This window comes from Triticum dicoccoides, chromosome 5B, assembly GCF_002162155.2.
Source record: "Triticum dicoccoides isolate Atlit2015 ecotype Zavitan chromosome 5B, WEW_v2.0, whole genome shotgun sequence".
Taxonomy (NCBI): Eukaryota; Viridiplantae; Streptophyta; class Magnoliopsida; order Poales; family Poaceae; genus Triticum; species Triticum dicoccoides.
The window spans coordinates 704584862-704609988 of NC_041389.1; the positions used below are offsets into that span (position 1 = coordinate 704584862).

Sequence of the window (25127 nt, forward strand, 5' to 3'; positions counted from 1 at the left end):
CCCCTCAAATCTTGTACTCTATATAAATCGTTCGAGAAGTTCAACACGCACACACTGGCATTCCCCTCAATTTTCTTCGTCTCACACTCATACTCCTAGTTGAAGGAATATAATTCATAGATCATACACTGAAGAAGTAGTGCTTAGTCCTCCAAATTAAATCTAAATGCCGATCTCACTGCTCCTCTCCCTACCCCAACAATGGCAACAATGGCAGCCCCTCCTCTTAGCACTCCTCGTTTCTGTCGTTTCCCTCCTGCTGTTGTTGAGGAGGAAAGGGAAAGGGCGGCTGAGGCTGCCACCAGGCCCCGCCCAGGTGCCCCTCCTGGGGAACCTGCACCAGCTAGGCTCGCTGCCGCACCGTGCTCTGCGTGATCTGGCGCGGCTCCACGGGCCGGTGATGCAGCTACGGCTCGGCACGGCGCCCGCCGTGGTGCTGTCGTCGGCGGAGGCGGCATGGGAGGTGCTCAAGGTGCACGACCTGGACTGCTGCACGCGGCCCGTGTCCCCGGGGCCGAGGCGCCTCACCTACGGCCTCAAGAACGTGGCGTTCGCGCCCTACGGCGCCTACTGGCGCCACATCCGCAAACTCCTCGTCGTCGAGCTCCTCAGCACGCGCCGCGTCAAGGCCGCATGGCACGCCCGCCAGGAGCAGGTGGACATGCTGATGAGCGCCCTGTTAACCGCCGGGGCGGCGAGGCGGCCGGTGGCGCTGGACGAGCACGTCCTGCGCCTCTCCGACTGCATCATCGGCACCGTGGCGTTCGGTAGCGTCTATGCCAGCGACAAGTTCGCGCTCAACGAGAGCTTCCAGCACGCGCTCGATGAGGCCATGGAGGCGATCTCCAGCACCTCCGCGGAGGACTTCTTCCCCGGAGCCATCGGCCGGGTGGTCGACCGCGTCACGGGCGTCATGGCCCGCCGCGAGAGGATCTTCCACCAGCTCGACGCATTCTTTGAGATGGTCATCGCGCAGCACCTCGACCCTGAGCGTGCCAATCTCCTGGAGAAGGAGAACGGCGGCGACCTCGTCGACGCGCTCATCGCCTACTCGGAGGAGCACCGCAAGTTCACCAGGGACCACGTCAAGGCCATAGTTTTTGTAAGCATAGCATGTCAATTAATTAATTAGTTAATCAATCTTTGCTTGGTCCGATGGATTCTTATGTGCATTCCGTAATAAGAACTAAGAAGAACAAAGCAAGAAAAATAAAAGCATTTTGAGTTTCAGGACACGTTCATCGCCGGCATTGACACGAGCTCGGTGACTATCCTGTGGGCGATGTCGGAGCTTATACGGAAGCCGCGCGTGCTCAGCAAGGCGCAAGCCGAGATCAGAGCCGTGGCCGGCGGCAACGTCAACGGGAGGGTGCTGTCCGAAGACGTGTCCAAGCTCAGCTACCTCCGGCTGGTGGTAAAAGAGACCCTGCGGCTGCACCCACCGGCGCCGCTGCTACTGCCGAGGGAGACGATGCGGCACATCCAGGTGGCCGGGTACGACATGCCGGCCAAGACGCGGGTCTATGTCAACGCGTGGGCCATCGGCAGGGACCCGGCGAGCTGGCCGGACAACCCGGAGGAGTTCAACCCGGACAGGTTCGAGGGGAGCGGCATAGACCTTAAGGGCGAGCATCCGGAGCTGATGCCGTTCGGCATGGGGCGCCGGATCTGCCCCGGCATGTCGATGGCCATGGCCACCGTGGAGTTCACTCTCGCCAATCTGCTCTGCTGCTTCGAGTGGGCGCTCCCGGAGGGGATGGCGGCGGACGACGTGAGCATGGAGGAGGAAGGAAGGCTCGTGTTCCACCGCAAGACGCCCCTCGTGCTCGTGCCCACCGCTTACGTGCCGCCACGGCCACGACCTTATTGAGTAGGGTGATCACTATTTGCTTTGGCATTATCCAGTTTGCAACTCAACTTGTACTAGCAAATAACGAGCTGCACTGCACTCTAATGAAATAATAAAATTGGCATATGTTGCAGGGCCGAGCCGGTAAAATAAGGGGTGTTGTGCTAAGCTCTAAATGAGGCATATCTCTTTAGAAAAATATACAATTCTGATCCATATTACTTGTTACTCAAATAGTCTAGATACACCTATTTGAGCAACAAGTAATATGGATCGCAGAGAGTAACTATAATCAATGGTGGAGTTATGTGTGTTTTGAAAAACGTGTGTGAAGTTTTTTGAGAGAGGACTTATATGAGATAAAAAACAAATATGCATGTTTTGCAATTGCCCCCTTAAATTAAGAAGCCGATTCGTCGATACGCAATCGATCGCACAGGACAAGAGACGAAGGGTACACGTTGTGCGTCAAACTTCTGCTAGAGAGGCAGAGGGCGGAGACAGAAATAGACAGGGACACAACTACTCCCTCTATACTGTAATATATGTCGCTGGAGTAGCTAACTCCAGCTACTCCAGCAACAAATATTACGGTACAGAGGGAGGTCTCTATGGCCAATCTGCTAAGGTAGTTCACATGGCCTGACTGATTAGTAATTAAAATGCTCGAATAAGTAATTTTACCGGAGGCGGGAGGTACCGGCACACCATCCACCGTCCTCTTAGTTTCGTCAAGATTCATGCACTCTGTCAGAGTATATACTACATCTCTTATACTATCTAAATACGACTGGCACACACTGACACGTCTGATCAAATACATGCATGCCATGCAGCTTTGTCAGGAGAGAGAGAGAGATGGAATGGAGAGGCTGACCCGGCATGCATGATTCTCTCTCCCCACATAAATGACATGCATTTTATTTCATTCATATATTTTGAATGATTGATATATTTTAAAGTGAATGCCTATTTATGAAATTTTTTATATATTTGAAATCATGTTGACAAGACCTCTAGAATAAGATCAATGTTGGATATATTAGAACTACTTTTATTTATATATTTCAATTTTCTTTGGCATCACTTTCGTAAAACATAAGATTGTTTTGCTATTTCATAGAAGTGTTTGCTCCTGTTTTGCAAATTTCAAAATAATAATTTCAACTTTGGTAAACATTGGTTTCACTTATTTTAAGACACATATTTTACTTGTTTTAGAAAAAATATTTCACTCATTTGAGAAAACATATTTCACCTTTTCTAAAATTAACTATTTTTACGCATTTCATCTATTTCAAATATAGCTGCTTTCACTCATCGGAAGAAAGTGATGTCACTCATTTAAGAAAAATAATTTCACTCGGTTGAGAAAACATATCTCACTTAGTTGAGAGAACATATTTTTACACATTAGAAAACACAGATTTTAGTCGTTTCAAAATACTAGTTTCACTAATTTCAGAAAGTTGATTTCAATCATTAAAAAACTATTTTCTTTATGTTTAAAAAACCAATTTCACTCATCTGAAGAAACATATTTCACTCAATGAAGAAAATGATTTCACTCAATTGTGAAAACATATTTCTCTCAGTTGAGAAAACATATTTCGAAAGAAATATTGAAAAATATTTCACTCAGCAGGAATATCAGTTTCACACATTGAAAAAGTCGTTTCACACCAAAAAGACATATTTCACTTTTTTTCAAATAACTCATTTCACTCATTTCAGAAAACACATTATAGTCGCTCAATTGAAATACTATATTTCAATTTGTTTCAAAAATTGATTACACTCATTACAAAAGATATATTTCATTAGTTTCAGAAAAACACATCACAGTTAGTCCATTTGAAGAAACAGTTTCATAAACTGGAATATGAAACTCACAAAGAAAACTATATTTAGAAAAGTGGTTTCAATCATTTCAATATAAAACTAATTTCATTCATTTCAAAAGAACTGACTTCACTCATTTATACTTATTTCATTCGTTACCAAAATGTTTTGAAATAATCAGTTTGACATGTTTGAACAAACTAGTTTCAGAAAACTGATTTCACTTATTTCAAAAAATATTTTCACTAGTTTCAAAATTGATTCCAATTATTTCGAATAAGTAAATTTGAAATAAGTGAAATTTAAATTTTGATATGATTGAAATAGAAAAACTTAAACTAGTTTAAATATATTCAAAATTGGTCTTGCTCTACAGATCACATGTTCAGGAATTTGAATATATAAAATATTTCAATTATAGAAAATTAGTGTGAGAGATATTGTACATCTAAAATTTTAAACAAAGATAAAATGGATGGATTTGTGTGTGAGAGAGAGGAGAGATTCTGCATGCATGCATGCGTACGGTTCCGGTTCCTGTTAAGAGGTACTGCATCATTCTGACATTGATTAGACTTAAACCAGAAAAAAGAGATATTTTGCTATGAATACTTTCATATACACATACATATGGTCCCACAACTTTAGATGTGGCAGCACCTCATTGGTGGCAAGATCACCGGTAGCTCCCGGCTCCGGTAAAAAACACTTTGCGTTAAAATGCTCTCTCTCTCTTACAATATTTCTGATGGAATCTTGCATTTCTGCCAAATAGTCGAAACTTACAAATTGTGGGCTTAGCAGCTCTTTGATGGGCGATATGGAAGCTTCGCAGTAGAGCTCGTTTTGATTTCAAACCGCTTTCATCTCTGGCTGATTTTTTTTGTTATGCATGCTTGTTTATGCATTATCGGGCAAGCTTGCAATTGGGGGAAGATCGTGTGATGCTGGAAGAATGAGCAAATGCATTACAACGGGGGGAACTGGCGGCTCATGCAGATGAACGTGGGGAAGGGAGAAGGCAGAATCGGCCGTCTGGAAGAGGGTGGACGAGCAGAAGCTGAAGAAGAAGAAGATGGAAATGGGAACACGGCTATGAAAGAAGACTAGCAGGAGAAAACACCGAGGAGTGGATAAGCTGATGCTTGGACTATAGTAAATATGCTTGTATCCGGCGTTCCGGCCGAACTTTTGGCCGGTCGCGCCGCTCTTCTCACGCACACAACACAACGGCTGCAGTGCCGCACGCACACCACGTGTTCATAGGTCCCGCGCATACTACCCAGGCATCCACGTCCTTATCCCAGCAACCGCCCATCTATAGAAATCTCATCCACTCATCCTCTTGCTCACATCTCGCCTACCTCGCCTCTGCCTCTCGCTCGGGCCGCCGCATCCTTGCTCCGACGAGCCTCACTACCACCTTCCCATGCCGCTCATCCATCAGCGCGACCATGTGGCAACCAGCGCTCGTCGCCATGGCCGACCGTAGCTGGTTGCACTCCTGTCCATGGCCGCCGCAGCAGGATTTGGTACAACCATGTTTTTTTTTTGGAACCAGCCCATGTATTTGCTACCACCCATCCATTCAAAATCTGCTACTACCTCCGTCCTGGTTTATAGGTCCCCTTTATAGTTTGTGCCAAATTTTGACTAAAGATTTAACTAACAAAATGTTAATGCATGTCAAAAAAAAATTATCTCATTCGATTCGTGTTTGAACATAGTTTTCAAAAATATAATGTTTGATGACATGCATGAACATTTTGTTAGTTTTTAATTTATGGTCAAAATTCAGCACGAAATACAATGGGGACCAATAAACCCGGACGAAGGTAGTACCACGTTAGTTTTTGCTGGAACCGGCGAACCATTTTGCTACAACCGTTTTGGTTTTTTGTTACTACAGGTGTTTTCTGCATTTGTGCTACATTCATCTCCATTTTTTGCTACAACCATGTTATGATTTTGTTGGAACCGAAGATAATTTTTGCTGGAACCGGCTCATGTTTTTGCTACCACCCACCCCGCCCAAAATCTGCTCCCACCGTATTTTTGCTGGAACCGGCTAACGATTTTGCTACAACCATGTTGTTTTTTTGTCACTGCTGGTGTTTGTCGAATTTTTGCTACATCCCATCTCCATGAACATGCGAGACCCGTGACTGTGTCTTTTGATGCAACCTTTTTGTCAGTTTTTTGTTACCAAAGTGTTGATGATTGCTACATTCATTCTCACGAGATGCTACATCCCCCTTTTTTTCGGTTGATTTTTTTTTTACTACAACCATGTTTGATTTTGCTGGAACTGAAGTCAATTTTTGCTACTTCCATTCACAGCAGCGTTGCTCGAAGGTGGCATGGATTTTTTTTTTGAGAACCGCGGCTGCCCCCCGAAAGCGAGAATGGAGTGGCAGCGAGCTTCGAGGCCGGCGTCGAGCTCGTCCATGGCGGGGAGGGGTGGGGTCGGCGGGGGCTCAGTCGTTTGGCGGGGGGTTCTTTCGCGTCTGGCATGCGGCGGCGCGAGGTGGGAGATGCGGGGAGGACAAAGAAAAGAGGAGCTCGATCAAACGGCTGATAAGACGCACATCTGACGGCTGGGGGTCGACCGGCCAAACGGTTCGCCGGTGCGCCGGCGCCTAGCACTGCCCTTGGACTATACGTTGCTTCATTGCAAATGTGACGTCAGATTTTTTTACCATGGCAAATCGAATGTTTTTTATGGAAAATTATGTTCTTCAATGATAGCAGGTTTAGTTGGCGAGCATGGCAAATCCGTCTCGGTTCCTTGCAAACTAAATTTGCTATTCATCGCGTCAATATAAATTGCCGTTTCCGAGTATTAAAGGACGTGGAATGGGTGCTGTGATTTCTAATACATATTCACGCGGAAACAAGAAAAAAATATGAAAAACTAAACAGGGACGGCGACCGAGGAGCGTGGGGCCCGCGCAGCCAGTGGCGCCTCCCGCCCATCCGCCACCGCTCGTCCGTCCGTCCGGTTCAAACCTCGTCCGCCCGAATTCTCCACCGCTCCGCTCCTCCCGTCGCACATACATATACGCGCGCGCGCGCCTCGCCGTCCTCCCCGACACACGCGCGCGCACGCCGACGACGCAGACTTGCGCCGCTCGCGCTCGATCGGAGAACCTCGACGTACGTACGTGCGTGTGCGCGACATGGCCGCCGCCGCCGGGCACCGGGCGCCGCCGCCGCCGCTGCTGCTCCTCCTCCTCCTCGCCGCCGTCGCGCTGCTCGCGGCGGTGGCCACGGCGGACGACGCCAAGCCGACGATCCTGACCCCGGTGGCCAAGACCCCCGTGGGGTCCTTCGAGGGCGACAAGCCGGGGGACGACGCCATGGACGACGAGGACGCCGCGCCCGTCGGCTCCCCCATCGGCACCACCATGACCGAGCCCAAGCCAGAGGGCTCCACGCCCGGCGCCGCCGGGGGCGACGCGCCGGCGCCCAGCGCCGCCTCCTCCTTCGCGGCCCGCTTCGGCGGCGCCGTGGCCGTGGCCGCAGCAGCCGCCGGCGTCCTGGCCTTCTAATTAAGCTCCATCCAGGGAGATCAACTACTCCGGCGTGGCCAGCTCCATGCACGTAGGGTCGCCGGCAATGGCGGATCCACGGCTCATCGCTCGTCCATCCTTTCTCTCTCTCCGTGTATATGTATCTAACCACGTACGCTGGCATGCACGACACTATTAAACTGCGATAGCATACGAGTAAATTAATGACCGTGGTGCGTGCAATATAGTATAGTTCTCCAATGAATTTTCCCATGCTAATCTCATTGTAAGTTCAGTGCAACTTTGTTTTTGTTTGCCTTCTCCAGTGGAGCAAATTAATTAAGTTTTGATTGTACAAGTATTGTATATATGATTAATCATCGTCGCTGATTTAGTACAAAGTTTCGGGGAGAGTATTACAAATTATTTCAAATTCAAGTGAATGCAGCCGCTGGATAGAGACTAGCAGAATGCCTGAATGTCTGATGTCCATATAAAGACTAGCAGAATGCCCGTGCGTTGCTACGGGCTATCCGTCATGTTATTTTTAACAACCGGGTCCAACACAAAAAACTCATCCCACGATGCATCTTGCCCTTTTCTGTTGGAACCTTCCCTTCACGCTCGGTTCCCCGTTGTAGTGGGACATTTCTCACTGGAGTCAGTTCCTTTAAAACCAGATGACATCCACTTCATCTTCGTTGTGCATTGCAACAGGGATGAAATTTTTCATGTTTATAATATAATGGAGTGGGTTAACCTAACACATACTATTGACGCAAAACAACAAAGTAACTATAAAAAGCATTCTCAAAGATCCATTCAACTTTGCAAATGCACAATGACGTCGGAGACGAGTGAAAATGCGAACATATTCTAGTCATCAATATGCTCCAACTCCAGCCCACGTACCATTCATTGCTAAAGGGATAATTGTCGTTCTTCTCTTTCTCGTCCTTCCCTGCATCTTCTAATTCTAGCCTCTTCGCCAACCAGCAGCACGTCAACATTAGTGTGTTTCGTCATCAACGCCTCATCATCTTCTCTCTCATTCCTTACCAGATTTAGTTCTCATTCCTAATTGTTTTCTAGAATATTCTTTCTTTCTTTTTTTGTTTTATTTCTTGGAACACTCTTTCTTTCTCCAACACCATAGACCATGAGGTGGCTTTAGTTCTTTTTCCTTCTTATGCTTGGAACACCCCTCTTTTCTACAATAGCATGAACCACCTAACCAATGTTGTGTCATGTTGTCCTCGCCCACGAACGTTTCGACAACAATCGACGTATGTACATCATGTAGAGCACAGTAGTCATCCTTCATGGTGAACGCTAGATCGCCCATGTCGCGGGCTCATCGTGGTCGTTGTCCATGTTGGCAAGCGATGCTCGGCTATGTCGCTGAGAGCCTGTTGATCGTACACCCATAAGAAAAAAAGATATGTTATTTTTATTGTATTAGGGAACTGATTATTGCCAACTAATAGTAGATATAATAATAAATGGCATAGCGTGCCGGAGTAGTGATTTCGTATGCGGGATTATCTGGTTGTGTTTTGGAAAATTATCAAGAAATATCTTATGTCTATCTTTTAGGAAGGTGATCTCACATATATAATGCGATTTTCGAATTCTTAATTACATGCTATTTATGTAATTGAATTGAGTCAGCAACTGCCAAGGCAAGCACGAAACAAGATCCCCTTAATGGGCTTTGGTTTTTTAACGCGAGGGATGAAAGTGCAACTAATCCCCGGGTGGTTTTGGTATTTCATAACAACATATAGCTCATTGAACCAATATCCATTCAAGTTAAATATTTCAGAAAGTACAATGATTGGCATGGCATGGACTAGAGATGTGGACCCCCTCAAAATGCTAAGGACAAAGATTGGCAAAGGCTCAAGACTCTTCATTTTCTTTTAGTGATCCAAGATCACATTGAGTCCATATGAAAGCCAATACTATTAAAAGGGGATGAGGTGTTGCTTAATGGTCTACTTGCTCAAAGTGCTTAGTGATATTGCTCGAAAACCCTCAACCACTTTCTCATTTCCACCTATGTCCAAAACCTAAAGTGAAACTCGGCCCCACCGATTTGATCTATCCGGCGCCACTGAGTTCATTTGACATAGCCATAGCCAGAAACCCTAATCAATTCAGTCTCACCAATACGGCTCTCGGTCTCACCGAGATGACTTTGCAAACTCTCTGTTTCCTTTCGCAACAATTCGGTCTCACCAAAATGAGCAATTGGTTCCACCGGATTCACATTGCAAACTCTTTGTTTCCTTTTGGTAACGTTTCGGTCTCATCGAAAGGAGCGATCGATCCCACTGAGTTGATCTCATCGATCCCACCGAGATTCCTAATGTTCACATTTTGAACTAAATTGGTCTCACCGAGTTCTTCTATTCGGTCTGACCAAGTTGGGTAAGAAGTGTGTAACAGTTGGATTTTGTGTGGAGGCTATATATACCCCCTCCATCCCCTTCTCCATTTGTGAGAGTCATCAGAACGTGCCTACACTTCCACTACTCATTTTCTGAGAGAGAACCACCTACTCATGTGTTGAGACCAAGACATTCCAATCCAACCACAAAAATCTTGATCTCTAGCCTTCCCCAAGTTGCTTTCCACTCAAATCATCTTTCCACCATAGCCAAATCTGTGAGAGAGAGTTGAGTGTTGGGGAGACTATCATTTGAAGCACAAGAGCAAGGAGTTCATTGTCAACACACCATCTATTACCTTTTGGAGAGTGGTGTCTCCTAGATTGGTTAGGTGTCACTTGGGAGCCTCCGTCAAGATTGTGGAATTGAACCAAGGAGTTTGTAAGGGCAAGGAGATCGCCTACTTCGTGAAGATCTACCCAAGTGAGGCAAGTTGTCGTGGAATAGTCACGATAGATGTCCTTGTGAAAGGACTTAGTCATGGAGCCAACGCCTCTAGGTTAGCTTAAAGGGGTTGAACGGGACAAAGGAAACATGAGTTTATACTCGTTCGGCCCCTTGCGGTGAAGGTAAAGGCCTAATCCAGTTTGAGGTGGTATTGCTTATGTCTCGATTACCAGGGAGTGAATCCGCTTGACCTAGCTTTCGATCTGTTGTCTCTTACCCTGAACCGCCGCCAGGTCGTCACTTTATATACTCAGGTTGACGCCCAGCGGCTCACGGAGTCCTGGCTGGCTCATAGACAACGTGTCCGGCTCGCTGACTTCCTGTACATGCCTTACAATACAAGTCTTTATACATATGCCGGTTTACTCTACGGGCCTTAAGTCGCCCTTGGGCCTTGGGCCCTTATCTCGAACCGCCATCTTCGATATCCTTGTGGGCTTCATATGATGAATCGCCATTGTTATAACCCTGCCCCTCCTGGGCGGGTCATATCTAATAGTTATATCCCCAACATTAGGCCCCAGGTTGATTTGAACTTGTTCATGTCAACCTTCAACACTTAGGAAATAATCTTCCCTTCTTCACTTGTGCGAGAATTCATAACCCGCCATGACGTCATCTCCTGGAATTGTGGTAACCCGCCATGACGTCACCTATCATTAATTTGCACAATATCTGATATATCTCAACGGATCTTTTGTCTTTAATAACTGTCCCGAGAATCGAGGCGCCCAAGCAGCTGGATAACCATGTTTTTGCCTCCTCATTTTTTGCGCCCACTTGTTATCCTTCCTTATAAATAGGGTTGAACGGCCCCTTCTCATTATCCCCTCTTTCCTTCGTCTTCCTCCCGTCGCGACTCTCCTGTTACTTGAGCTCCACTACCACCGCCGCAAAGCTCGCCGTCTACCTCGTCCTTGGCCGCTGCATCAACCTGATTCGGACCAGAGAACACCGGCGCTCCATCGCAGTCTGATATGCATCCGTAAGTGCTCACCCTCATACGCTCCAGATCTGCACTAGGGTTTCTATAGTTCCTCGTGTTCTTCATGGTTCGTCGTAGTTCTTCAACCCTAACACCTTTTGATCTAAAGATAGCCTAAAACTTGCTCGGTAGTAATTTTGCCCAGGTCTTCAATGCTAGCGGATCCTTTTCTCTTGAAAGAAGATCTCATCAGAGCCTGTGAACTCCCCTGCACTGTTTTTAGGTTTTGATTTATTTTATTTTTTCACATAGCGCCAGATCCAAATTTATAATTGTAGTATGTGAAACTTGTTTGTCCAGCACTTAGCAGAATTTTTTTTCTTCTTGCTAGATCTACCTGGCGGCTTATATCATCAACTGTAGTTAAATTCAATGCTCAACAGATTTCTCGCTTGATAGTCTTCAAACTGCACATGGCGGCTTACATAACCCGTTGTAACTAATCATATACCATTAGGCCCCTTTTTAAGCCGCCACTCTGAATATGTGCTGCAGTACTTTTTCCTCCGGCTTAATTTGAACCGGCGAGTTTGTTATTTTTATTTTTTAGGCTTCCTTTTTCACAATGCCGCCCAAGACAACCACTTCCTGTAATTGGGTACGCTCCATCATCACGGAGAACACACTTCGGGACTTTGAAAAAACTGGCTATTTGCCAAAGAAATCTGTCATGTAGTATCGCGCCCCTAAACCGGAAGAAGAGAAACCTCAGCCAAAGGAAGGCGAAGTCATTATTTTTACTGATCATATGAACCGGGGCTTCTCACCTCCCGGCTCTAAGTTCTTTCGGGATGTCCTGCACTCTTTGAATCTTCATCCTCAAGACATCAGACCCAATTTTGTGTCAAACATATGTAATTTCCAAGTCTTCTGTGAGGTATACCTTCAAGAGGAGCCCAGTGTAGAGTTGTTCAGAGAATACTTCTATTCAAACCGCCAAAATGAGTATTCCAATGGACCCAGTCTAGAACTTGGTGGAATCTCAATTCAGCGAAGGAGAGATGCCATCTTTCCTTATGCTCATCTGCCGAGTCATCCCAAGGATTGGAATCAAACATGGTTCTATTGCAAAGACACTTCTTCGGCTGACGAGAACCCACTGCCCGGCTTTCGCGCCCTGCGCCTGGACTCAAAACATATCCTCCCTGACAAGTTAACAGCAGCTGAACGCAAGAAACTCGCCCCCACCATTGCCAAAGTCAAAGCTCTGCTGGGAAACGGCCTAACCGGTATTGACTTAGTCCGGTGCTGGGTTGCATGGTGGGTTATTCCCTTGAGCCGCCGCTCCGGCTTAATGTGTACCTACACGGGTGAGAAAAAAGATCCACTACACCACATCTCCGTGGATTTAACTGATGATGCCATCAACGAGATGACAAAATCTCTTCTGCTTGAAAGCCCGGCAGACTGCAGCAAGGTGGGCTTGAGCCCTTTCTGCAAATCTAACTCGACACCAAAAGTAAGTCTTTGAATTACTTACTTTGCCTTCATGGTTAAGTACCTTGCTTGATTCAACTTTGATGTCTTTCACAGGCTGATGATGACTTCTGGAAGAAGGAGTATGATCATGAAGCTGCTAAACGGGTAGGAAAGCCAAGAAAGCTGTCAAGAAAACGACCAAAAAGAAGGGGAAGAAACCCAGTGCTTCTGAGCTGCTTGAGCTGGACGATAGTTCTGAGTCGGTGGTAGCCCTTGACTCCCTTGGCTCCTTTTTTAACGATCTTATTGACATTGACTATCATCAGGATGACACAGGGACCAGTCAAGCACTTGAAGAAGAGGTAACTATCATTTCCTCCGACTCCGAGCCCTTGCCAAGACAGAAAATTCGAAGAGTAACCCAGAAAGTAAGCTTTTCAAACCCCTTAGCTCATCTGGATCCTCACTTTCTTTTGAAGCAACAACATCACGAGAGCCGGCGTCAGACTCGGACTAGCAGGGATGAAGAATTGTCCTCCGGCTTACCAAACACTCTGAGGAAGCGTCGAAACGAGGTCACTTCTTATTTAAGCTCTTTTTATCCTCTGGTGGGTCTCATCCGCCAACCACTTAACTCTTCCGACTCAAATTATTAGGAAACATCTCGTTCCTCTTCCGGTGACTCATCTCAATCTCATTTGCCGGCTTTCAAGACTGCCCCGGGGTAATAACAATTACTTATTTGCTCATTTATACACCTTGATACTTATACTGACCTCTCATGACTCATACAGTGGAAAAGCCAAACCCAGCAAGAAAGCAAGGGTAAATAAGCCGGTTGAAGACCCGAAAGTTAGTGAGCTGGAGCCACAAACGACGGCACCTGAAGACTCTGTTCCTCCACCACCAGAAATCCCCGGCTCTTCTACTGTCCAAGCAAATGATGGCACTTTAAACACTGAAGCATCGAGCCCAGCTAAGACGGCTGACACTCAAGATGATGACGTGGTGATCACCAACACCGGCTTTAGAGAGCCGGGAAGGCCTACTGTCTTGGCCAAACATACTGCCAAGGAAGAGCACATTGAGCGGCGTAAAGTAAGATTTGATGTTGCTGACTACTCCCAATTAAGCATTGGCGAAATATACTCTGGCTATCTCAGCCAAGTGCATAGCATCCGTGAGCTTGAAATTGACATGGTGAAGTAAATGCACCAAAAAATTGAGGTATGAGCTCTTCCTTTACTAAGTTATGCACCTCTTATCAGCCCCCAAGTCTACTATTTATGATGAATATGCTGTAGACTTTAGATCAACCATGGGCATAAATAATACCTCTTGATAGAATCCCTCAAAAATCCGACTTAAAGCATCCGGTTTAAAATAGATCCGTAGCCCCCAAGGGCCAGTTTAATCAGCATGAATGAGCCGGTCCTTGATACTCTTGTATAGAAAGTAGTACTTACTTTTGCAGTTCTCATGAGTTGGATGTGGCCGTTTGTAGCACAAACGGGTCATCGTAAAGTTGTAACAGAACAAACTATATGCATTAGCCCCCAAGTGCCAAGTACTCTTGCTCGCAAAGTGCTTGGGACTTATTCCCATAAGCCCTCGCATGAATAATTCTTTCGGTAGACATTAGCCCCCAAGTGCCAAGTGTTGTTACTGGCAAAAGGCTTGGGACTTCATGTTTTTAGCTAAATTTGAATTATGACTGTGACCCAGTGTATGTACAAACCACCACTGCTCAACTTCAATCAGAGCTGTTTGTCTTGAAGACTCGTCTGGAGCTGCAAGAATCTGAAACCCAAAAGGCGAACTCAAAGTTTGAATTCAGTGTGGTTGAATCAGAAAAACTGAAGACCGGTTTTGAAGCCGAGAAAAACGCATGGGCTGAAGAGAAGATTGCCTTGACACAATGGGCTGAAAATGCGGAGGCGACTCTTGAGGAGGTGACCATGGAATTTTCCGGCTTAAAACGCCATGTATCGCAGATGGTTTTAGCTATCTTTGGTAAGTCGCCTTATGATTGTCAAATTTGAATATCTTCCATGATGAGATGAACCTTATGCAGGTCCCAGGAGCACCAATCTCAACTAGGATATGCTTGTGAAGCTGAAGGCGGTTTATACGCTAGTGGAGCAGCTTTATACCAGGGCTCAACGTGAATTGGCCCCAATCTCTCCATCTAACCAAGCCCCACTCTCCTGGTTGACGTGTTGAGGAAGCTTTCCATTCTGCTTGAGAGGTTTAGTGAGATGAAGCGATCATCTGCAAGAGCCGGAGCTGTGACGGCCTTAAGCCAAGCCAAAGCTTGGCTGCTAGAGCTAGACCTGGCCAATATATCGACTGGGTACCCGAGCTTGAAACAAGACGGCACCCTATTTGACAAGAAAGACTTTGCCGCCTGCGTGAAGGACATACATCCCCTGGCTAGCCTGATTGCTAATGAAACAGACCTGTCCAGATATCAACCGGCTTATGACTTGGAAAATCAGAAGGCGCCGATGCCGTCTTACAAAGTGCATGATCTGATACCCCCAATTCGTAAGCACACTTTCGCTCCTGAAGTTGACCCGACCGAGCTCATTGATGATGAGGCTGAATTCCGAGCTTTAAGTGGCATTGACTGGTCATCACCAACCTTCCAGGAAGTAGAACGGGACGAAGAAGCAGAGAGGGATATCCAGAAGCTTCAGGCCAGCAGAGTCAAGAGGAGTGAGCCGCTGGACGGTTTATATTTGCGATCTGCTGAAAAAATAGTTAATCATTTTGACTCCTTGAGTCATGTAATAGGGTAGTCATAACTTTGCTCTGTCGTGCCATCGTGCACGTTTATGTTGTGCTCAACTCTGTTAAGCCACCACTTGATAATATCCTTTTATACTTGTCATGTTGTTGATTGGTGTAGATGAAAAGTTGATGTATCTTGCACACAAGTAGATCACAAGAGCCCTTGGCGGTTCACCGCAGAGTGGGTCATAATATCTCACATATAACCACTGATGTTTAAAATAGTCATAGATAGGGCTGGTGTTAACCAGAACGTAAACATAATTATAATAACAATATCATACCTGTGATATTAAATTATAGTGCCGGCTTATAATATCTGTGCAGTAAGGGTGATAGCCCAATCTGTAGAAGCCAATACTCCCAAGTATGTAACATTGTCATATACTAGCGACTTATCATCCAAAGCCAGGTCGAGTTAATAGAGACCACATGTATGCTTCAGATATGAGCAAGAGAGTATCAGGAGAAACCCAAAAAACTGTTTCAAAAAACTCAAACCAAAAAGAGAGAAAACACGAGGCTATGCTTCGAACACGAACAGGAAGCCAGACCAAAAGGGTTAATGGCTATGATTCGAATACGACCAGGAAGACCCCAAGTGGTTTGTGGCATTGTGCCAATCAAAGGGGTACCGACAGCTATGATTCGAATACGATCAGGAAGCCCCCAAGTGACCAAAGTATTTAATGGCTCTGATTCGAATACAATCAGTAAGCCGGACCAAAAGGGGTTAAGCTATGATTCGAATACGATCAAGCCCCCAAATGATCAAAATGTTTAACGGCTATGATTCGAATACGATCAGGAAGCCGGACCAAAGGGGTTAACTGCTATGATTCGAATACGATCTGTGGCACCCCTGCTCAGAGAAAACTGAAACGCCACGTATTCCAGCCCAGAGATCGAGGAGAAGTCTTCTAGAATACGACACTGCTTAGCATAGAACAAACCAGCTTTCTATTATTACACGAATATGAATACAAGGTCTTCGATATTACAATGAATAACATCGGTACGTCGACACTACGCCATCCTCAGTTGCTCTATGCAAGCAGCAGAACAACACGATGCAGCGGAAGAACTCTAGCAGCGGAACAACGACGACGGTGGTGAACTCCACTCCGCAGGGACTCTGGCTAGAACACTTATCCTAGCTCGCACGAACGGAAACCACGACAAGCAAGCAATCAAAACCGACATGACCTGCAAACTGGCATGACACACCAGGTCAGTACATTGAATGTACTTGCAAGCTCACAATAACCAGAAGCATTCAAGACAGACAACATCATGGAAATTACAGGTTAAACAAGAATTATCATGATATCATCAGAACAATATAACATGAACATGATACAGCTAACACAACATGAACATATTAATCCAACAATACTAGCATGCAACATGATGCCACTACATGCACCACTTATACCGCTCGGGTTACCCCGTAACCAACGCATGCATCACTTACCAACCTCGGACATCACACGATCATCTCAGAATCAAATCAAGCTTGGTATAAACAATACCGTAGCAATCATTAAATGACCACAGGGAGCTTGATCTTTACCCACGACTCTCGCACAACATCATGAATATACAACAACTCGGTATCCTCGATACCACCATGATCCTTACGGCGATCACAACCATGACCAACACTTGGTCCGTGACCCTTACGGCGATCACAACCCGACCAATACATGGCCCGTGATCCTTACAGCGATCACAACCAACTTATCTCATTGTTATTAAGCACATTATTCTTATTACTGTTGACTCATGGTGTGACCTACTTTCGACCTGGGCCCTTATCCGCGGGTGCGGCTATCGATAAATTTTATATACACTCTGCAGAGGTTAGTACATTGTACCCACACTACGGAACCCATGGCCTCTCACTCCCATTCGGGTGGACCAACGACGTTCTGACAAAACCGATCTACTACCATGACACTCTCCCGGCCACTCTGACTCACTCCCCACTGGGCTAAGTCATGCGTGGCCCTGTGTCTACCTCCAGACACATCGACCACCATCGTGGCCCATCCCACACGGGGACACGGATCCAAAAACTGAACCAACGGGCACACAAAGTTATGTCTGCTTCCCGGGCCGGGGTACAACACGCCCATAACCTTCCCTCGTTGGAGGCACCGGCAGGAGGCACGACAATAGACCCAGTTAGGACCGTCCCATACCGGTAAGCGTGGTTGCACTGGTCAGCATCGATTCAGCGGCACCATGACTCAGCCAACAGTTGTTCAAGTTCAATTTAATCTGGTTAAACTTGAATGCAAATATGTTGATCCATGATAAAATAACATGATACCAGTTACAATGCATGAACATGATATCAACATCATCATGAGGGTATCACATAGCTATCCACCATACCAACAATAAATCATATCCACTGAGCATGGCATACTGACTAGCATGACCATCTCCAACATCAACATGTAGTACTAGCAAGCATAAACATAGGAAAATAAATACTAGCAGGTACAACATGCTAACAGAGTACAATACAACATAGCACAAAAGTGAACATGCAAATCTAAACATCACCGGGACAGCGATTACCATCTTTTCAACAAGCAAACATTTAGTAAAGATTCAAGTTGAAAACCATGGTTACTGCATGACTATCATGCAAGTGGGTATTGTGGCTTGCCTGGGGTGGAATAAATCACCGTAAGAAAGTGTCAGAAGCTCGCGGAAAGAATCGCCGGAAATCGTTCTCTCTCGGAGGGGGCTGATTAAGGGCAAGGGCATAATGGTCATTTTCACAGTGTCAATCCATAGTGAAAGCATGAACAACAGAACGGGCTCGACGAAACGAAGAAGTGAGTGTTGGTTTCACCTTATTTGGAGCTACCGTTAAAAAGAGACGGGCGTTTAAAACTCAGGGACTAATCTGTAAAAATACTTCTACAAACAGGTCCCTGGCAGTTTTAAACGGACGCGTCTTTTCTGAAATATGCCTTTGAATCAGGAAAACGGCTTCGTGGCGGGGCGCCTCCACTTATCCACATGGCGAAGACTAGTCAAAGAGGCAACAGCGGGGCCGGGCGGCAGGGTCGCTGCCAGGTGGGGTCGCGGGGCCCACCTGGCCAAGTCAATGCCCCACCTGGCCATCTCCTTCTTCCTCTCGCCAGAAACAGGGGAGAGGCGAGGCCGTGCGGCGCCGGCGATGGCCTAGTCAGCTCCGGCCGTCCCCGGTGGAGCTGGGACCACCGGCAGCCGCGGAACGGAGTGTTGCTCCCTCCTGGAGCAGCAGCAGGCGCTTGGGAGGCCTGGAGTGACGGCGGCTGGCGGGGGCCGAGGGCAGCGGCAGCGGTTGACCTTGGGGCACGTGGCTAGGGGCACTCCAGTGACGAGGGAAAGGATAGGGGAGGGTCACCGAAGCATGGGGAGGACGTGGGTGAGGTCAGTGGGTGGAGAAGGGGACCGGGGAGCTCGAATTTGGGTCGAGCTTGGCGGCGGCCATGGCGATGGTGAGGGGCACAGAGAGCTCCTCGAGCTCGGGGAAGAAGCTAGGCGGGGCTAGAGGAGGTGCAGGAGGCCAATGGTGAGCTCGGGAGGCTCGGGGGATGGCTATATATAGCCGGGCGAGAGGGAGCCGCGCTGGCGCCGCCATGGACGCGTGGCTGGCGCCACAGATGCGTGCTCGCGTGCATGAGCTCGGGGAAGACGACGGCGAGGCACAGGGCAGAGCTTCACGGGGAGGAGGAGGCCAAAGGAGCATGGGGAATAAGGCGGCAACGACGAACAGATCCAAACCGCCACTGTGCTCTCGTGGGTGTGCGATGTTTTGCGTCGGTGAGCAATCTGCCGGAGGGGGAGAGGGGTCCAGGGGAATGGCAACGATGCGGGCTACCTACTGGACATCATCACGAGTGTGAAGCCGACGAGAGGGGGAGGGGGTCCAGCACAAACAGTGCTCTGGACACGCTACAGCGCACAGGCATGCCAGCGTCGTAGTCACCACGTGAACATGGGCATTAAATGCTCTACAACGCCCAAAACATTGTCTAGTGGTAAGTACCTTTAGGGTAGGTCTCAACTACGGTGGTAACTTGGTTAAACAGTCTTTGGGTAAATAGTTAGTAAGCTCTGAAGTTTACTGCAGTAAACTTTACCAGCTCAATGTGATCAATAGGGATATGATAGGGGCCAAATACGTTATTTGGGGTGTTTAGGTATGGAGGGACTATGATCCTGGAAGTTTTGAGGGTAAATGGATCAAGATTTACTACAGTTGCTTCACAACTGACCAAAATGGTCCAGAAACCAGATCATGATGGTACACTCACATGGAGTGTCAACTTGAGCTCAAATTGGGCAAAGCTTAGTCATTTGGTCATATGAAGATGCTCACCAAGTATCATACCATTTGGCAAAGCCAAAATGGTACTTCCTTCACAAGCATCTCCTCTGGACAAAAACTTGCAAAACTTCTAGAGGGATAATGGCTTAATTAAATGATGCAAAATTTGGTGGAGATATATTTTAAGGGTAGAAGAATGATCTGGTAATTTATCAAGATTTTTGAAGCAATATAAAATATACTTGCTTCACAACCTGAAAATAATGCCAGAATCAAAGATTGGCTCTTGTGCTCAATGGATGATTGAATGGGGCTGCAAATGGGTGGAAGGGTTTAATATGAGCACATTAAAGAGTGTGCAAAAGTTCAACTCATTTGGGTACTCCTAGCTAGTACTTCCTTCACAAAGCTTTCTGTTTGGCAGAAACTTTGAAAACTCTCTGAGGAAGATTGGCAAGGCAAATAAATTTGAACTTGTGCATGAGGCAATTATTTGGACATATAAACATGTCCAAGGAGTTGGGGAGCAATCAAGAAAAGATAGGTGGCACTTCCTTCACAGAAAACCACAATGGACAGAAATGAAGAATAATTATTGGGGAATTATTTTTGAACATGGCAATGAAAAGTTTTGCCATATTTGATCAAGATATGACCCAAACAATTTATGAGAATTATTTGGGAATTTTTGGAGTGATGGAAATATAGGTTGCTTCACAACCTAGGGCAATTCGAGTTATTCCTTTAATAGAAAAAGGAATATTCTCAGTAAAAAGAATATTGGGATTTGGGTTAGGATGGAAATGACAGGGTCTAGGGAAAGATTTGGAAATGACAATCCACTTTGGAAGCAAAGAAGAGGTCATCTTCTTCAGTTTCCAGACCACAAAGCCACGGAAAAAGAAAACTGAGGCAAAAACCTCAGAAAAACAAAAGAAAAAGAAAGGGCCAAAAATCAGGCTGTCACAAACCTTACCCCCTTAAAGAAATCTCTTCCTCGAGATTTGGTTGCTCAGGGAACTAGTATGAATATTCTGACTTAAGGAAAACCGTTTCCAACTCGGTATCCTTTTTCCTTTATTGTTGTTCCCATTAAATTTTTATCTGACTGGCCCTGGGTGGTTTGATTCACTGTATCCACATTCTGACACATCTTACATGGCTTGCTCATGTTCATATAGGCTCCAATTTCTTTTTAGATCTGCTGACTAGCTGAGTGTGATTTGATTATCATGACTGAAATATATGTCCGTCTCACAGATCCAAAAGTGATTTTCGCTGGGTGTGCCACCCGGCACTGACAACCTTTCATGTAATGATGATCAGAATTTTCTGATGAAAACTCAAGCTCTGACTCATTGCATTGGGTTTCTCCACTAAATTCAAGTCCTTTGGGGTTCCAAACAGTGAGTTAAAACATAATCGTTTCCTGACAGATTCTGACTCATCGCAGAAGTTTCTGAATCATCTTAACTGGTTCCACTGTTGTGAGTATCGGATCCGTACCAAATATTTGATAGTCTCCTGTTGCGGCCAGCATAAAGGGTTTGGCCTGTATGACAATATCTGCATACTTGAGTGACGGTGGTTCTGCGGAAAATTTTTGTTCATGACAGGCTATCCAGAATTATTCATATAAGTGAGGACTCAGACTTCCAGACTGTTATTCCTCATTTTTCTGATAGGGTAACCCATTAAATGGCAGGTTCAACACCTCTCAAGTTCTGGTCGTTTGGAAATGATCATCTGAAACCCCTACAAGAAATCGGCAAGTAAATCAGTGGCCACCAGAACGGTCTTTACAACTCAGATCTGGGACATTACTGAAATAACTCAACCACGGCTCAGGACGGCCGAAAAATAGCTTAGAGCATGAGACTGGGTCGATAAGAAGAAGGTGGCAGCTCCCTAAAATAGCCAAAAAGCATCTATAGGGCTACTTGTTGGAAATATGCCCTAGAGGCAATAATAAATTGATTATTATTATATTTCCTTGTTCATGATAATCGTTTATTATCCGTGCTAGAATTGTATTGATAGGAAACTCAGATACATGTGTGGATACATAGACAACACCATGTCCCTAGTAAGCCTCTAGTTGACTAGCTCGTTAATCAATAGATGGTTACGGTTTCCTGACCATGGACATTGGATGTCGTTGATAACGGGATCACATCATTAGGAGAATGATGTGATGGACAAGACCCAATCCTAAGCCTAGCACAAGATCATGTAGTTCGTATGCTAAAGCTTTTCTAATGTCAAGTATCATTTCCTTAGACCATGAGATTGTGCAACTCCCGGATACCGTAGGAGTGCTTTGGGTGTGCCAAACGTCACAACGTAACTGGGTGGCTATAAAGGTACACTACGGGTATCTCTGAAAGTGTCTGTTGGGTTGGCACGAATCGAGATTGGGATTTTGTCACTCCGTGTAAACGGAGAGGTATCTCTGGGCCCACTCGGTAGGACATCATCATAATGTGCACAATGTGACCAAGGGGTTGATCACGGGATGATGTGTTACGGAACGAGTAAAGTGACTTGCCGGTAACGAGATTGAACAAGGTATCGGTATACCGACGATCGAATCTCGGGCAAGTACCATACCGCTAGACAAAGGGAATTGTATATGGGATTGATTGAGTCCTTGACATCGTGGTTCATCCGATGAGATCATCGTGGAACATGTGGGAGCCAACATGGGTATCCAGATCCCGCTGTTGGTTATTGACCGGAGAACATCTCGGTCATGACTACATGTCTCCCGAACCCGTAGGGTCTACACACTTAAGGTTCGATGACGCTAGGGTTATAAAGGAAGTTTGTATGTGGTTACCGAATGTTGTTCGGAGTCCCGGATGAGATCCCGGACGTCACGAGGAGTTCCGGAATGGTCCGGAGGTAAAGATTTATATATAGGAAGTCCTGTTTCGGCCATCGGGACAAGTTTCGGGGTCATCGGTATTGTACCGGGACCACCGGAAGGGTCCCGGGGGCCCACCGGGTGGGGCCACCTGCCCCGGGGGGCCACATGGGCTGTAGGGGGTGCGCCTTGGCCTACATGGGCCAAGGGCACCAGCCCCTAGAGGCCCATGCGCCTAGGGAACCCTAGAGGGAAGAGTCCTAAAGGGGGAAGGCACCTCCGAGGTGCCTTGGGGAGGATGGACTCCTCCCCCTCCTTAGCCGCACCCCTTTCTTGGAGTAGGGGGCAAGGCTGCGCCTCCCCCCTCTCCCCTGCCCCTATATATAGTGGAGGGGAGGGAGGGCATCTATACCTGAGCCCTTGGCGCCTCCCTCCCTCCCGTGACACCTCCTCCTTTCCCGTAGGTGCTTGGCGAAGCCCTGCAGGATTGCCACGCTCCTCCATCACCACCACGCCGTTGTGCTGCTGCTGGATGGAGTCTTCCTCAACCTCTCCCTCTCTCCTTGCTGGATCAAGGCGTGGGAGACATCGTCGAGCTGTACGTGTGTTGAACGCGGAGGTGCCGTCCGTTCGGCACTAGGATCATCGGTGATCTGAATCACGACGAGTACGACTCCATCAACCCCGTTCACTTGAACGCTTCCGCTTAGCGATCTACAAGGGTATGTAGATGCACTCTCTTTCTACTCGTTGCTGGTCTCTCCATAGATAGATCTTGGTGACACGTAGGAAAATTTTTGAATTTCTGCTACGTTCCCCAACTGTGGCATCATGAGCTAGGTCTATTGCGTAGATTCTTTGCACGAGTAGAACACAAAGTAGTTGTGGGCGTCGATATTGTTCAATATGCTTGCCGTTACTAGTCTTATCTTGATTCGGCGGCATCGTGGGATGAAGCGGCCCGGACCAACCTTACACGTACGCTTACGTGAGACCGGTTCCACCGACAAACATGCACTAGTTGCATAAGGTGGCTGGCGGGTGTCTGTCTCTCCCACTTTAGTCGGATCGGATTCGATGAAAAGGGTCCTTATGAAGGGTAAATAGCAATTGGCATATCACGTTGTGGTTCATGCGTAGGTAAGAAACGTTCTTGCTAGAAACCCATAGCAGCCACATAAAACATGCAAACAACAATTAGAGGACGTCTAACTTGTTTTTGCAGGGTATGCTATGTGATGTGATATGGCCAAAAAGGATGTGATGAATGATATATGTGATGTATGAGATTGATCATGTTCTTGTAATAGGAATCACGACTTGCATGTCGATGAGTATGACAACCGGCAGGAGCCATAGGAGTTGTCTTTATTTATTTGTGACCTGCGTGTCAACTTAAACGTCATGTAATTACTTTACTTTATTGCTAACCGTTAGCCATAGTAGTAGAAGTAATAGTTGGCGAGGCAACTTCATGAAGACACGATGATGGAGATCATGATGATGGAGATCATGGTGTCATGCCGGTGACGATGATGATCATGGAGCCCCGAAGATGGAGATCAAAAGGAGCAAAGTGATGATGGCCATATCATGTCATTATTTGATTGCATGTGATGTTTATCATGTTTATACATCTTATTTGCTTAGAACGACGGTAGTAAATAAGATGATCCCTTACAACAATTTCAAGAAGTGTTCTCCCCTAACTGTGCACCGTTGCGACAGTTCGTGTTTCGAAGCACCACGTGATGATCGGGTGTTAGATTCTAACGTTCACATACAACGGGTGTAAGACAGATTTACACACGCGAAACACTTAGGGTTAACTTGACGAGCCTAGCATGTACAGACATGGCCTCGGAACACGGAGACCGAAAGGTCGAGCATGAGTCGTATAGAAGATACGATCAACATGAAGATGTTCACCGATGATGACTAGTCCGTCTCACGTGATGATCGGACACGGCCTAGTTTGACTCGGATCATGTAATCACTTAGATGACTAGAGGGATGTCTATCTGAGTGGGAGTTCATAAGATGAACTTAATTATCTTGAACATAGTCAAAAGGTTTTTGCAAATTATGTCGTAGCTCACGCTATAGTTCTACTGTTTAGATATGTTCCTAGAGAAAACTTAGTTGAAAGTTGATAGTAGCAATTATGCGGACTAGGTCCGTAAACTGAGGATTGTCCTCATTGCTTCATAGAAGGCTTATGTCCTTAATGCACCGCTCAGTGTGCTGAACCTCGAACGTTGTCTGTGGTTGTTGCGAACATCTGACATACACGTTTTGATAACTACGTGATAGTTCAGTTAAACGGTTTAGAGTTGAGGCACCAAAGACGTTTTTGAAACATCGCGAAACATATGAGATGTTTTGAGGGCTGAAATTGGGATTTCAGGCTCGTGCCCATGTCAAGAGGTATAAGACCTCCGATGACTTTCTTAACCTGCAAACTAAGGAGAAAAGCTCAATTGTTGAGCTTGTGCTCAGATTGTCTGAGTACAACAATCATTTGAATCGAGTGGGAGTTGATCTTCCAGATGAGATAGTGATGTTTCTCCAAAGACATTGCCACCAAGCTGTTAGAGCTTCGTGATGAACTATAACATATCAGGG

The 25127-nt window shown here is 46.3% G+C and overlaps 2 protein-coding genes across 2 annotated transcripts; both read left to right on the plus strand.

Annotated features, from left to right (window-relative positions):
- Positions 1 to 1987, plus strand: LOC119306758 (4-hydroxyphenylacetaldehyde oxime monooxygenase-like). The gene is made up of 2 exons (XM_037582894.1): positions 1 to 1102; positions 1232 to 1987. The coding sequence occupies exons 1-2, from the start codon at positions 167 to 169 to the stop codon at positions 1868 to 1870; spliced, it is 1575 nt and encodes a 524-aa protein (XP_037438791.1). The 5' UTR covers positions 1 to 166; the 3' UTR covers positions 1871 to 1987.
- Positions 1988 to 6915: 4928 nt separating this feature from the next.
- Positions 6916 to 7558, plus strand: LOC119306759 (the record flags this gene model as incomplete). The annotated part of the gene is made up of 1 exon (XM_037582895.1): positions 6916 to 7558. A coding segment is annotated over one exon (327 nt), but the record flags the coding sequence as incomplete, so codon positions are not given.
- Positions 7559 to 25127: the final 17569 nt, after the last annotated feature.

Excerpts from the sequence above, each read along its gene's own strand:
- LOC119306758 (XM_037582894.1), top strand. The coding sequence starts at position 167 with ATGCCGATCTCACTGCTCCTCTCCCTACCCCAACAATGGCAACAATGG. Across the intron at positions 1,103-1,231 it reads ACGTCAAGGCCATAGTTTTT|GACACGTTCATCGCCGGCAT; the intron begins GTAAGCATAGCA and ends TTTGAGTTTCAG.